Below are 15338 nucleotides of genomic sequence, written 5' to 3'. Positions count from 1 at the left end.
TTTTCCCGGGTAATATAAAACTAATACCGAAAATCTTTTGTAAATATTTATATATTTTATCGATTTTTCTGCTTCTTCTTCCTCTTTTCTTCTCTGATTATGTTGTGCATATTTATTTATAAAAAAATAATAATTAAAAAGAAAGAATTTACAAAAATTATTCAAATGATCTTTGATTTTATTAATAATTTGTAACGCTCGCTAGCCGGATCTGAAAAATATATATGGCGTTATTAGTCTTTCCAAAATCTTTTTCAAAATCATAAATAAAATTATAATAAAATAAAATTTACCTTTAATAGTCTCAACAAGATACATACTCTCGTCTTTCATGTTTGCTACCAGCTCGTCAGTGACCAACACATGTATACCCTGTGGTCCTAGGAACAGTATTGAGTGAAGTCGGTCGTGAGGCAAATTTAGAGCATTGAGCAACTTGTTTGTGAGAGCGGTGCTCGTTAAAGTATCGAGGTAGGCGACTCTCCAGAGTGAGCCATTACTTTCCAACGAGAAATAGAGAGTAAGCTTCGGGGTCGGAGCTTTAGAATGCAATGTGTTGAACAATCGAATGCCATCTGCCACGCCGCAGATCTGGATTAGATCCTCTCGGGACAAGCGTAAAATATCCGATGCAGAGAAACTTGCAAATGTTGATTCAAACGCGTTGAATCGGCTGGCACGAAGCCAGGCGGTTGTCTGCGTGGCATTTGCGTCGGGTGGTAATTCGGTGATACATGGGGCACCCTGCGAGATTTCATATAAAGTTATCATAAAAAGCAATATGGATTGGACAGCTCTAAATTTTATGCAATTATCCTTTTATATAATTGTTACCTTTATATTCATAATTTTTAGAAAAAACGCTTTTTTTTCCAAAAATATATTTCTAGTAGCATATAATTTGTTTTCGTATCTTCGAACTATATTTTTGAAAAGAAAAGTGTTTTCTCTAAGAATCATGAATATAAAGTTAACAATTAGGATGATTGTATCAAATTTTGAGCTACTCAATTCACATCGCTTTTATTATGCATATATAACATAAAATATTTTCTTCTTTATCTATTCTTTACTTTAAAATATTAAACAAAAAAATATAATATCGAAAAATTAATTTCTTATAATAAGGATCTTTACTGTTTTTATAAACTCGATTAGTTGTTGCGGGGAAGTAGCTTTGTGTGCTGTCAAACTAACATCAGCTTCAATGCAAGGTTGATCTGGCAATATGGCTGCAGGCGATGGCAAGGCCGGCGCCGTTCCCACGTTTTCCTTCACGGCATCTGAAGCCGGAACCAATGGTACGATACCAGAATTAGAAACCGAAAGTGCTAATGGGGCGACTACCGGAGAGGAATTGCCGCCGATAGTCGTGCGTGTTTGTGGTGATCTAGAAAATATCAAAGTCAATAGCATATTAATTAGTTGTTAAGGTTTCTCTTAAAAATTTGAAAATGCAATTATAAAAATGCATTTTATAAAAATGCAAACATTTTTTACATATGTTAAATTGTTGCATCTATCATTTGCAGTATAATTATATTATGAGATTGTAATTATTTCCTTCCGGAATGTCACGATGATTTTCTTGCTATATTTTTCCGATATACATAACATAAAACTTCGATGCGCATATTCGTTGAGGTACGTCATAAAACGTTAGCTGTCTTATTAATTGTGCATGCAGCATAAATCAAGAACTGTTGACACTTATATAGCTGAACAATTTACGTACATGAAAAAACGATATATTCCAGGAAATATTCCAGATAGACGTTTCCCGACAAAAATCAATATGAAAATAACTTTTCTTATAATAATAAATTCAAATAAAAATTTAAAAGACATAGTAAAAGTAACACTCACATGTATGTTCAAAATGAGTTAACTTATTTGTTTGAATTTCCACAAAGCCATGATATTGATATAAATTTTCTCATATAACATAAAACAAGAAAATTAATTTCATGCAATTGATTTTTTATAATTTCAAATTCATATGTAAATACTAAATATTACAAATATTACTAAATATTACACAATGTGTGAAATGGGCATACATTGGTGATTGTAATACATAATATTATTAAATTATATATTTGAAATCTCAAATTTTATTAAAGTTAAATGCGAAAGTTATGTAAATACAATTTTAATATTATTTATTAATTAAATAACGATATAAAAATATAAAGTAACTTAAACGTTGCAAAGCATTTTCTTTAACCGTGGCATTGAATTTAAAGTAAGAAACAATTGACATTCATATGTGATATTCAAGAAGTCATATTTTTTATTGTAAGATTTTCTGTGCAAGAACGCGTTATGTTAGTATTGAATAGTAAATATTGAATAGTTAACTGAAGCCTGTATGTAACTGTAAACTAATATCAACGCACAAACAAAATCATAATGTAACATGCGTGATGTAAGCTTACTATTATGTATATATTAGGTGTGGGAAAAAGTTCGTGGCGTTTTTCCCGTTAGATGGCTTTTTCTCATACTTAATATTACGAATTTACTAATATCAGTCTACTAATATTAGTACGTATTATGACTAATATTTAACGTAATGTAATGCGCTACCGATATTTTTATGCGGACAGCATATATTGTTAAAGTTATCATAATGTCAAATTATTTGAGTTATTCTGATCATTTCTATAAATCGCTACTACTTCTAATAAGTTATTATTTAAATTAAAACAATTTAATTCAAATTTAATTAAAAATAAAGGATTAAGATATCATTGCTCCTTTAATGTATAGCCGCTAAAAACCTTCATTTTTTTTTAAATTTCATCTTTTTATTAAAAATGTACAGTAATATCTTAAAAAAAAAAACATTAGCATATCCTTACGCAGAATGTCCCTTTAAACGAACTATCAGCTTGACTTTTTTGCATCCGTCGAGTTTCTTCGTATCCCAACGCTTCCTTATCTGGAGACTGACTAGTCCTCCTCGCATTATGTATCCTCTCTTCATTCGTGCGTTCGACAGGGCATGGACGAACTTAGCTACGACCTGTACATGCGGGGGACCACCGCTCACAACTACTTCGTGCTCCAGAAGCCACGTAACAAATTGATCGAGCGGATAATGCGGCCGCCTGATGGACCAGCAGCTTTTCAAGTTCCAGTAGTCTCTTGACATGACGAGTATAATCTTGATGATTGAACCAAAAGAAATTCTTTATGGCAAACTGTTTTTCTCTTTAAAGGCTTTCTTCCGACTTTTCACGCGTTCATTCATAAACGTGATGCACCCGCACGCTCGAACGTCCAACCGTTCTCCAAGCGTCTTTCCATCCATTCGTGATCGATATTAGCGAGAGATACCGTTCTCGAATTTTCGTTCTGTCTTATTAATTCGATCGAATAACAATTAATTGTTACAGTAGATGACCGTCCACATCGCGCGGCTGTTCGTGATATAACGCGAGTCGATCAATGATGCGGTATATAATATTCACCAAATAATAATTAAAGTTGTTCGGTGAATTTGAATAACAGAAAGAGTTCCAGCTCAGCTCGACAGATAGGATAAGTTCGTGTCAGTCGAATTGCATTTGTCTGCCGCAAACCGGATATTGCTAGTCGCTCGGCGACGTTTGTCCGCCAACGAACGCTCTCGAAATTCTGATCTTCATACGTGGCTCCGGCCTCGAGTTGAAATCTCCGAGTCGTAATCGGTGTGTATTTTTTTTCCTTTTCCCTGTTTCTTATATACAAAGTCACGTGCAAACACGTCGTCTTGCAATAGTCACTAGATATGCGGAATTCCGTAATTCAAAGAGCGGAATCTCGCAATAAGATTCCTTAAAAATCTGAAGATCTTTCTTTTTTTGTCAAATGTAATTGGTTTACACTTCTTCACTGTTTATAGGCCATTCGAACTTCGTTATTTGTCTTCCACTTGTCTAATGCACCTCTATAAAAGGAATGAACTTTGTATCCGCGAGAGTGTCACCGAGCCCATGATGTTTATCTTCTTGACATGTGCATGCTGCCACTTTGCATCAAGCCTAATTATAGTGTAACATGTTTGCCATTGCACGCAATTTTCTATTGCCTCATGAGACACTTCGATGTGTGAAGTATATCCATCCTGTTTCTTCTTCCAAGAAATTCTCTCTACATATTCCGAAGTTATAAATCTTATTACTTTTTATAACACAGAGACGAATGTTGAGATTATTAGATGATGAACTCACAATCAGTCCTAGAAATGATTAATGCTTCTTGAGTTGCGCAATTAATCTCATTGACATTTCCTGATGCACGATCTGTATAAACGACTACAATAATTTCCTTATTTTTTTCTCTCAAAACTATCAATAGATTTCACGAATCTAAATTGAGCTTCCTCGAAATTATATCATTTTTCCTGGAAAATCTTTGTTCTACTCAAAATCTCTTTCTTGTGCTTATGTCCCCTTGATTTCTCAAAAATAAAATTCCCATTAATCGGGAAAAACAGGACATGCCCTGATTGACAAGACTCAATTTAACCGCCCTGGCGTCAGCTTTTCGGCGGCAAGGCTGCTCGTCATCTGAGGGGATGATCCTGCCGCGATAGGAGCACGTAAATAGCCAGAATATCACGTGTTACCACGAAGTTTAGATTATCAATCAACGTAACTAAAAGTGCGTGCGAAATTCGCGTACACTCTGTTGGAAGTCGATTATCTGTTCCGACGGACGAGGGAATTCCTGAACGGTACTCACTCACGATATATCAATTCAATGTTTAACTGCACTTGAAGAAGACCACTATCGCCTGAAGAAAATCGCTCGATGCATCACATGTGGTTATTATTAAACGCGGCCGGGAGCTGTCATAAGCTATCTGTCACAAGTGATCTCGTCAGCGGTTTTATTGCATGACTAATGGTTGATTGATTGCGTTACACTTAGTTTCTCGCGAAGGGAACCACGAATATATGGGACAGCAAAGTAATTACTTGTTTAAAAGACAGCGTAATATTAAGTCGCCCCCGATCACGATGCAATTCGGATACATCAACAGTGCGAGGATGAACTGTTCCGATCAGCGAAGCTAACACCCCTTATACGGTCGTCGAGCACATTATTTATGCTGGCAATCCCGATCGATCCGCTTCTTGATGGATTCAGTCACCGCGCTGGAACCTTGTCGCGTATACCGGAATATACCAGACTAACAATAAGATTAATTCAGTTATCTCGGACGATAACTTTAGCCCCACTCTTCTTTTTTTGCCTGGCACTACACAAATCAGGTGACTTGTTCAAATATAACGAAATTATATTTGATAAGCTTTAGTTTATACAAATTTGTCTAACGAACAATCAAATCGCAAGTACAGAAACTTTGGATATTTTCCGATACAACAAATTTCAAAACTCTGCTGATTTCCTCTTCATCTTTAATTGTCTCTTATCTTTAGAGACAATTAAATTCTCTGTGGATCGGAGCACTAAACAATGATGCAGACCAAACGTCAAGAAAACCAATCTGCGGCTAAACTAAAATGATGCTGAAGAAATTAAATCTTTCTCTCCGAGAGCTTTGCACTATCTTGAACGCTTCGAGCGAGAACAAGTTAAAGACTACTGCTTCGGACTGATACCGGTTCTCGCGTGTACGATGCAACTGAGCGACTGCAAGCTCAGTCGCTTTCTTTCCAAGTGATGCCCGACGGAGTCACTTCAAGGTTGCTCGTGCGAACTCGGTGGGATATTGATTCTCAATCCAGGCAAAAGAAATTATACACTTTTTTTCGGCACCGGTAGCAAGGAAAATATTGATTAATAAATATCGCAGGCAATTATGCGAATGACGCATGTCATTCGTTTACTCGTAAAATAAATACGTGCTCAGCAATGAGACTTGATCGCAGTGGTTGTCATTCTGATTCAAGAATGAACTATCGCACGATATCTAGCTTTTTTGCGACCTGGACGCGCCTGAATGGATTCAGCAGAAATCGATACGCGGCTACGCGCAATATACAGCGTTCGGAATTTTTCGCGAACCTCGTGTCTCTCTTTCGCAGAATATCTCTCCTTCTCTTTCTTCCTCGGTCTTTGCCGGTTTTCCAACTTCCCCTCCATCGAGAGGCTCGCCATCGGCGGAGACAGGGACGCCGGCTCGCGCCAGTTCAAGCCAGTTTGTTGGCGGCGATGCCCGACGTCTACCTCCGTGTCCCCCACTTCCCGTTCACCACTACAGAGGGACTCTTGATGGAGGCATAACCACCGCTACTATCCTTCACCAGAATAAATTCCCACCCAGCCACGAACGGCCTGCAGAGCTCTGACAACGTCGCAGTGGCTTCTGGTATAACCGAGAAGTGCATAACTCTCTTTGGACTCCATTCTTTATCTTGATAAAGCAAGGAGTAAAAGAAGAATAATAGATGATGATGATGAAAAGACAGACGTTTTTCAATTCTTTTCCTCGAAAAGAAATAAAAAATCAGTAGCTTTACTTTCTTGTCTTTTTCCTAATTTTTGTAAGAAAGAGAACGAGAAAAACAAGCGAAAGAACAAACTTTTCCCTGTCATACTTTCGAAATATCTTCACACAAATGTTCTTCACTAACTTCAATCTTTATTTTTACGTTCATTTCTTCAATGTAGATTAATTTTAATCTCAGTTTAATCTATTCTTTATCTCTCTTTCTAACTCTTATAAAGAATGAATTATATTAAGATTAAAACTAATCTACAATCTTGTGAAAATAGACATTATTGCAACCAAAAAATGTTCTTCTAGCTTTGCTTTTCACTGATCAATTTTTATCCAACAATCCATTACCAACAATATGCTAGGATAAAAAAAAATATAATATATCAGTTTTTATTTATAAGTTCTTTTCATTTCAATCAAAAACAATCGTGAATAGATGATCTTTTTAGTACGGTCACTACGCAATTCTATTTTCATGGGTTTGTCATTTATTTCTACCTGCGCCATAACATTGTGAAGGTCGTGGTAATTGCTTGAATTTATGTGCATATAAATAACTCGCAGAAACAAAAACAATGATCGGAGGACATTAGTGAATCGGATTTATTAGAAACATACTGCTATTTATATCCTTGAGACAGGTATTTACAGAACGCCATATGATGCAAAAACTTGTCTGACTACGTGTTTCTCAGCACGAATCAGCAAATCGAGGCAAAGGCATTAAAAGAGAAAGACTTATCTTACTCTTATATTATGCCGATGTAAAATGTCGTTATTGCTGTAGAATGTTGTATATATATAATAATTCGGACTACCAGAAATTATAAAATATCGCTGGGATAAAAATAAGCCGTTTAAATATACATATAGTTATATCATGATGTATGCAATTGCAATGTTTGTTTTTGCACGTCGATATTTTCAAAAGAAGCAAAAAACGCCATCGACACAAAACATTTGATTTATTGTGAGACGAATGATTCATCTATGTATAGTTAGGTGGGCGCCCAAAACTCGCCGTATCCAGAATCGACTAGTTGGCTATTTGTACAATAAGTCATCGCGAGCTACAGCAAGTAGGAATTTGTAATAAGATTTTCATAGCATAGATTTTCACTGCACTCAAATCAAGCATATAGAAGCACTATATTACGGTAAAAATAAAATTCCCGATATTTTTATCTTTCACTATTTTTTTAATTTGTTGAGTGTATAATTGAATTTAATATATAGATTTCTTGCACAAAGATAAAAGTCTTAAACTTCTTTTTGCAAGCATCACTGAATAATTCTGTGAAACTTGTTGAGTTTCAATTTATACGAAAAGTCTTTATATTTCTAACAAGACGTTTAATTTTTTTGCTATATCTCTAAATTAAAAACTTAATAACTTAATAATCTTATAAATGTGATAATGTAAAAAATATAAAAAAATACAAACTTAATATAAAAGTTTAATAATATAAAAGTTTTAGAAAGTTTGAAATTGTTCTTTTACAATAGGCAAATAAAGAAAATAAACATGAAAAATATAATAAATGTCAAATTAATAATATCAATTAATTAGAGGCAATATTGTTCATAATTATCCAATTTTTTATTTATTTAAATAATTTAATATCTTGGTATTTAACTTAATCTAAAATATGTAAATCTATAATCTTAAATAATCTTGATTATTTAATTCCAATCTAGATATTTCGCAACATTAATATTTTCATATAAAAATAAATCAGAATATCATTGTGTTTATTTTAACATGCGTTTATTTTAACAGAATAAATTAATAAAATACTACTGATACTGCTTCTGTTGAATTATGCATAATTGAACGTAATATATTATAAATTGCAAATCCATTTTTATGGAAAATGTTATTTCAATACACCTGTTCTATAATGACATTCAATAATTTATATATAGCGTATTTTATTTCCTAATTTTTTTATGCATGTGCATTTTTCGTATTATGATATTGTCAATTTGTTACTGAATTGATTTTTTATTTATCATAGAACGCAATCGATTAAAAATGCTTAAAGAGAATTAATATAATAATCAACTTACATTGCATCTGTTGAAGCGTATGGGCTTCCACCATTCTGCGTCGGCAAGTTTGAAGGCGATAAGGATTCCAGAGGAATCTATAACAAAAAAAAAGAGGACAAAAATTAAAAAATATTTTTATTTTTAAAGATTTTAATTACGATACTTTTTCTATTTATTTTATTTATAAGCGAGAATTTTTCAGTAAAAGCTTACATCAGAGAGGACGGTACAATCGTAGCTAGGTTGATATTTGTCTTGTTCGTGAGGAGGTCGTCTCAATATCTTGTCACGATCTTGCTTGTGCTTACGGTCCGCTCCTTTTAATTTAAAGACTTTCACCTGACATGAGGCTGCATGCAGACGTGGTCCTCCTGGTAATCGAGTCTCTACTTGAATTCGGAAGGGAACGCCTTTCTCGCCACCATGCTTTTTCGGTGTAAACTCAGTACTTATGCAATTGACCTACTCGCAAGTACAAATATGTTTGCAACATAAATAATCTCCAGCAATTATTATAAAACCGATAAATATATAAATAAAATATACAGAATGAGGATTCCCTTTCAAAAAATATGAGAAAAAAATAAAATAAGGAATATTAGATATTGACTCTGAATATCCTTTATTTTACTTTTTCTTATTACCTATTCGATAAATATCCTAACAGCACAAAACATCCTCAGGATATTCCTGAATACGTTCTGAATATCCTGGGACATATTTAAAATATATTATAAGATAGAAATTTTAGAATGTCTTTAGCTCTAATAAATAAGCGCCTAATGTCATAAACGATAAAACTTTCCATAACATGTCTTAAGCGCCTCCTGAGAATATCCTGTAGGTGTAGATTATCAAATGAGCCTTTCATTATGCTCTACATACGTCCACAAGACATAAAAATAAGAAATTCTAAAGTCCATCTGTAATCTGTGGAATCTATTTTTGGATTTTTCTAAATTTTTCCAAGGAACAATTCTATTATAAGTACCTGGATGAACTTCTTTAGGACTTCGGATTTGGATGTATGTAGTATAATAAGGCGCTCATTTCATCCACAAGATCCCTATGCTATTAGGGAACATCTTAGGGAAATCACATTTACATATTGGACTTTTATTCGTGAAATAAATTTGTAAATTTTATAATTTTTTCGTCGAATTATACGAGAATACAGAATATAGCTATGCAAAAGTGAAAGATCAATCGCGTTTGAAAGAATTAGGAATGAAAAGATTCGTTAGCAGGGATTAACATACTTTAATATAAACGCCGACTTCTTTCGTAGGATCCCACATAAACTCCACGCTGTTGTTGGACGGCGATGGTTGACAGACATCTACCATACCATAACTGAGAGGAACGTCAACCTCTAATAATCTCTCTCCCGGCCTAGCGCGTTGCCACGCCAACATCTGTTCTCGTTCTGTGTATTGCAGCCGTCGCTCGTGGAAGCAAATGCGAATCGTCGACTGGAACAGAAAGGTCGAATGTCCCTACAGAGGCGTTGTAGCACCGTTTGGGTGACTCACATCTTTCGAACGTCGAGGGCACATTGTGAGCTCATGCCAATCATGTTAACTTGCATTTATAATTGCGAATCATCTATATTTTTTTTAACCTCAAGATAAATCGAATAAAAGAATTACGTTTTTACACGTCTTATAATTAAAAAATTGGGAAACAATGAAGAATTAAATCTAAGTTAAACCAAAATTAAAATTAATCTATTATATTATATATTAGAAACGGGCATTAGAGTTTTATTTGCATAATTATTAGCAGAATATTAATTGTATACAATTAAATACATCTGTATTGTAAGATTTAAAACGTCAAGCAATGTTGTTAATCAGGCAATGATTACGTCAGTAGTTGCAAATGAAAGTTATGCTTGCATATTATTTGTTATATAACGATTTAGGGAAGTTATTTGAAGAGTTTATAATTTAATTATTAATTAATATGGGATTATATATACAAATTGCTTTACATTATTTTGCCATCTTTCCTATTATATAATTTCCTAAACTAGCTAAAGAATCTAAAAAGAATCTTCAGTCTATCAAATGATCTGCACCAGCATGAGCTCGCTTGTTTACCTCGTAGGAAACTATCAAAGCGTTTTTTAAGATGCTGCTACCCAAACATTAGAAGCATCCGAATAAGCATTCTTTCGTATTTAAGGGTGATTAATGTACCTTTAGAATCTTTCCACGATAGGCAGACAAATCGCCTAATTTTTTCAACTTGATCTCATATGATTGCCCCTGGTTTAGATACGTTAGCGTTTCTTCATTAACCTTAGTGGCGATACTGGTAGCGGCTGCTAAGACGTACTGAAAACTGAAGGAAAATATTTTATGTTAAAATAAAAAAATTAAGACATTTTTATTGTATTATACAATGAAATATTTTAATAAAATAATATAAACCTTTTATCGATTGAAATGTTAGTAAAAGCCTCACTAGCTACTTTAATTAAAAACATCAGAATAAAGTGATACACGAGTGATATAAATCTTTATATAATTTGTATAATATCAATATAATTATATTATTCGTTTTTAATAATTAATTAAGATTTAATAACTCACCGGCAATCCTCGTTTAATTCGTTTCCTTGTTGAGAAGAAGAAACGTGGTTGGTTGCGCTTGAATTTGGCGGGTACTCCTCGTTGGAGGAATACAAGAGTTGGTGGAGACTAGCCGCGGTTTGTCCATTGTTGTTGCTGTCGGCCTCTACGGAACCGACATTTCCATTGCTAGTCGGCACTGTATTGATCGCCCTTTGCGATACATGATTTAAACTAAAATAATTCATAAGATACAAATATTTAAGATACGTTAAACTAGTTAGATTATCGATATTGAATATCGCTAATTTTTGCATAAGAAAAGTAGACAGAAAGTTTTGCCCTGACTTCAACGTTGCACCCGCAATAACATAATCATAAATGAAAGGCCACTGAATGTGTCTACTACTAGACGAGTGATTTTATCATTCGTCTAACCAGCTGATACTCGACTTTCTGAACTCTTTTCATTTTTTTATATGATTTATATATTTCACATCAAACGTGGAGAGCAACAATGTCCCATGTATTAATATCGAGCCACTCACTATAAATTAAAGAAAAGTGACGGCGAGATGTTTAAATCCACGGGTGTTCTCATTCTGATATTCAGTAGAAATTTCCACTCAATTCCACAGATAGGACGCGCATAAATCCGTGCAAATAGTCATCAACGTAAAAACTTGTTATTTATATACAGAGGTCTATCATCTTAAATATTACGTCAGCTTTTGCCTCGACTTCAACATTATACTCGCAACAACATAATCACAAATGAAAGGCTACACCGAGTATGTCTATTAGACGAGTTTCATCATTCGTTTAATCAGCCGATACTCGACTTTCCGAACTCTTATCCAAATATATCTTTTATATGATCTATATCATATTTTACGCCAAGTACGAAGAGCAATAAGATCACGGGCCGACCTCTTACAATTTCATCTTCTACTTATTACACATTGATATGATGAGCTCGCATGATTCATATGATGCGACCCGATAGTTTTCCCACTTTTCCATTTATTTGGATAATTAGTCTTAGATAACAAGTTTGCAGGTAGATAATGACAGTAATTTCCTATATGCGCCGTCGAACGAAATAATCATTTCGGAAAACAAATGAATTTTCTTTTCAAAAGAGAAAGTTTATATACAGAATGTTACTGTATCACTTAATTCAATACCATTCACAATTCTATAAAGATATTTGAGATTTAGAAGGTCATTGGAAATTGATATATGTAAAAATCATTTTTTTTCATTCGTGAAATCATATCACTATTCCGTCTGCAGAGCTCATACTGCAGTGTTTCTTTCACGCGCACTGCGTTATCCATTGCACAGAATCCTATTCAATCCCACCCAGAGAATCTCCCCTCTCAATCTTTATACTAAAGCCACAAACACAGGATGAGATATCGATTCGCGATTGACGTTTATAATCGGTGCATCGCACAGCCAACTCCGGATTTACGGAGCAAAACGCGCCGTGCGATAAACACGCGCATAAGAGAGTAAGAAGTCTGACCCGAACGCGAGCGACTTATTCTCTCAATAGCCGCGAACGAGCGCAACGATATAGCCGCGGTCTTATCTTTGCGGCCGTGTCTTTGCGGGGGAGCCGCGCGTGGCAAATTCCGCTCGGAATACTTTTTACCCCCGTCACCCCTGACGTCACCCCGCCCCGTGGGAGAGATAATGTCATCCTCTTCCTATTGTAGTTGTAATCGTAGTAATACCAGTTGTTATCATCGATACCGCACGCTTCTATCGTTTACAAGAAATAAACGATGTTACGCGAAAATCCAATTAAGAATAAGAAAGAAGAAGATAATTATAATTATAAAGTAAAACCCGATTGAGAAATATTCAACAATATTAAGCGAAAAAGGCTATATTCGTTCTTGGTATCTATTATTATTATTGTGTGAATTTTACAATTTTCAAGGATTCAATTCAAACATAATTGAGTTTGAATTCCACGTTTTCAAATTAATTTCTCAATTATTTCTAAATTATAAATGAATTCTTATATGATAGTGTCATGCAAAAAAATAATCTTAGTACACACGATGACTTTTTAGTTCTTTACTACACAATGATCGTTCATGCCTCGAATTAATTTTTATCACTTTAATAAATGTATAAAACTTATTGATTTATACTTCATATCTTTAATTATACAATATCTTTAAAAAGTACTTGTAAAGTTGTTATTTAAAGAAAGGAATGGACCTTTATTTACTCAGATCCTAATATTTCAAAGAAAAGAAATGCGCAGGAAATGGTTTAATCATATATACTAAAGATTAATATATAATCTCTAACGACTTACTTAGGATTATGTTGATTCTCAGGCGAAGGCGCCTCCTGCTTGAAGACTGTTAATGATGGTAAAGTGAGGAGGGCTTCGCTGGAAGAAGATAGAAGTTTTTATTATGTCATATTTTTAGTACTTTTTCTTCAATTTTATTTGATATGTAAAAGAATATAATCAAAAATTATATTCAAATTTTTTAAATATCCTTTTAATAACACGATTCAACGCATAATTTCTGAAAGTAATATAGCGACAACAAAATCTTATAGCGTCTAGTTTTTTAAAAATAATTTTGAACATTGTCATAATTAACTATTTTTAAATCTTCAACTTCTCTCTTAGAAATATTTAAGAAACTTTTGTATTATAAATTTTTTTATCTTTCTTTTCCTTTTAAATTTATAATATATGATTTTTTCCAAAGATTATTTCATTAAAATATTTAATTCAAAAGTATTTAATTCAAAATAATATGATATTGTAATGTATTTGTAATAATTTCATTTATCACTATAATAACTTATCGATAAGTAATTCAAAATTTTTTTTTAGCAAAAATTAGTTTGTTATATTTGTTATATTAACATACAATGATAGTTATGTTATAATGTAAAGATTAGAAATTAACGTCAGCTCTTACAATGCACCAAATGTAGATATACGCTATGATAAGGAACAAATAATTTGAGAACCACTATGATAATGCCGAGAGTAGTAAGGTCAGCGCAAACCGGAATAAACTAGTTTAGTGCAATGAATTTAATCGGTGTGAAATTATATTAATATTTAATATTCGATATCGATATTGAATCAAATATATTCACCGAAATTGATTTACAATCAATATTTATATAACTGAGACACAAAGTAGCTAATCGCGTAAATTGCACGCTTGTTATAATTTATGAACAAATTCTTCTGGCAGTTCTTTGAATATTAGATTTTCGAATCGCAAATAATATATACATAAATCTTTTTTTTTAATAGAAGCGTAAACAATTAGATATAATACAATTTCATTAAATTACTTACCCGGTTTTTAAATACTGGTGCATACCTTTATTTATAATTGAATTATCTCTTTATTTAAAAATATTTTGAATAAAATAAAATTAACAAAATATTCTGTTGGAAATCACTTGTAATCCTTTGACATTGAAACACGAGAATTTATCACAATTTTTACAGACATTTATCGAAAGCACATACTAAAAATGATATGTATTCAAAGTCGTTTCCAAGTAATTTTATATCTTGTCTTCACGTGTTAATATAGAGATATATTATCACAATTTTATATAAATATATATATATATAATGCTTTATCTACTATTACTTTTCAATGACTTAATTTTTCATGACTTTATTTTTATCTTGATTTAAATATACTTTTTAAAATCTTTTTTATTTTTGATAATACATTATTCGTGCCACGTTTCCGCCGATTCTAATAAGTAATAAACGCGTAATTTCAACTAAGTACTAATAGAACGACTGGTATCGTTACTGACAATTTTCATCTGATAATTTGATTAATAATATAGCGAATCTCGCGACGATTCCAGATAATTGCGGCTCAAAATTCTTATACAGAGCTGTACCTAGTGAACGTGGATTGTGACACAGTACATAGGCAGCCAAAATTGCAAAAGCGACCAAAAAAATCGAAATTCATTGAATTATATTTAGAGATACTACAAATGCAACAAATTGTAGCTTCTTAAATGTTGTCAGCGTCTTTATTAAAATTATTTTCCTCTATTATTCGTTTTCCATCAATATACATTTGTAGATTAATTTTAAACTCTTATGTCCATTTCTATAAGTATAGATTAGCCTTAATATCGGTTTAACTTGTTTATTTTTTCAAGAATTAGGATTTTATAATTAAAAATTAGAGCTAATTTGTATTCGTAGAAACAAACAATAG

The 15338-nt window shown here is 33.0% G+C and overlaps 1 protein-coding gene across 1 annotated transcript in view; it reads right to left on the bottom strand.

Annotated features, from left to right (window-relative positions):
• Positions 1-173: 173 nt before the first annotated feature.
• Positions 174-15338, bottom strand: part of LOC108690351 (transcription factor CP2-like protein 1) — a gene marked incomplete at its 3' end in the record, with an annotated part of 24107 nt that continues 8942 nt past the window's right edge. The window contains exons 4-12 of the mRNA XM_018197596.1: positions 13424-13501; positions 11107-11319; positions 10711-10855; positions 9769-9981; positions 8723-8971; positions 8528-8604; positions 1138-1390; positions 294-744; positions 174-211 (exon numbers count right to left, since the gene is read on the bottom strand). Coding sequence (XP_018053085.1) covers positions 174-211; positions 294-744; positions 1138-1390; positions 8528-8604; positions 8723-8971; positions 9769-9981; positions 10711-10855; positions 11107-11319; positions 13424-13501 — 1717 coding nt within the window. The remainder of the gene's footprint in view (positions 212-293; positions 745-1137; positions 1391-8527; positions 8605-8722; positions 8972-9768; positions 9982-10710; positions 10856-11106; positions 11320-13423; positions 13502-15338) is intronic.

Source organism: Atta colombica, unplaced genomic scaffold (genome assembly GCF_001594045.1).
Source record: "Atta colombica isolate Treedump-2 unplaced genomic scaffold, Acol1.0 scaffold32, whole genome shotgun sequence".
NCBI classification, from domain to species: domain Eukaryota; kingdom Metazoa; phylum Arthropoda; class Insecta; order Hymenoptera; family Formicidae; genus Atta; species Atta colombica.
Note: the sequence above shows the minus strand (reverse complement) of the source record. Positions and strands in the feature narration are given on the sequence as shown.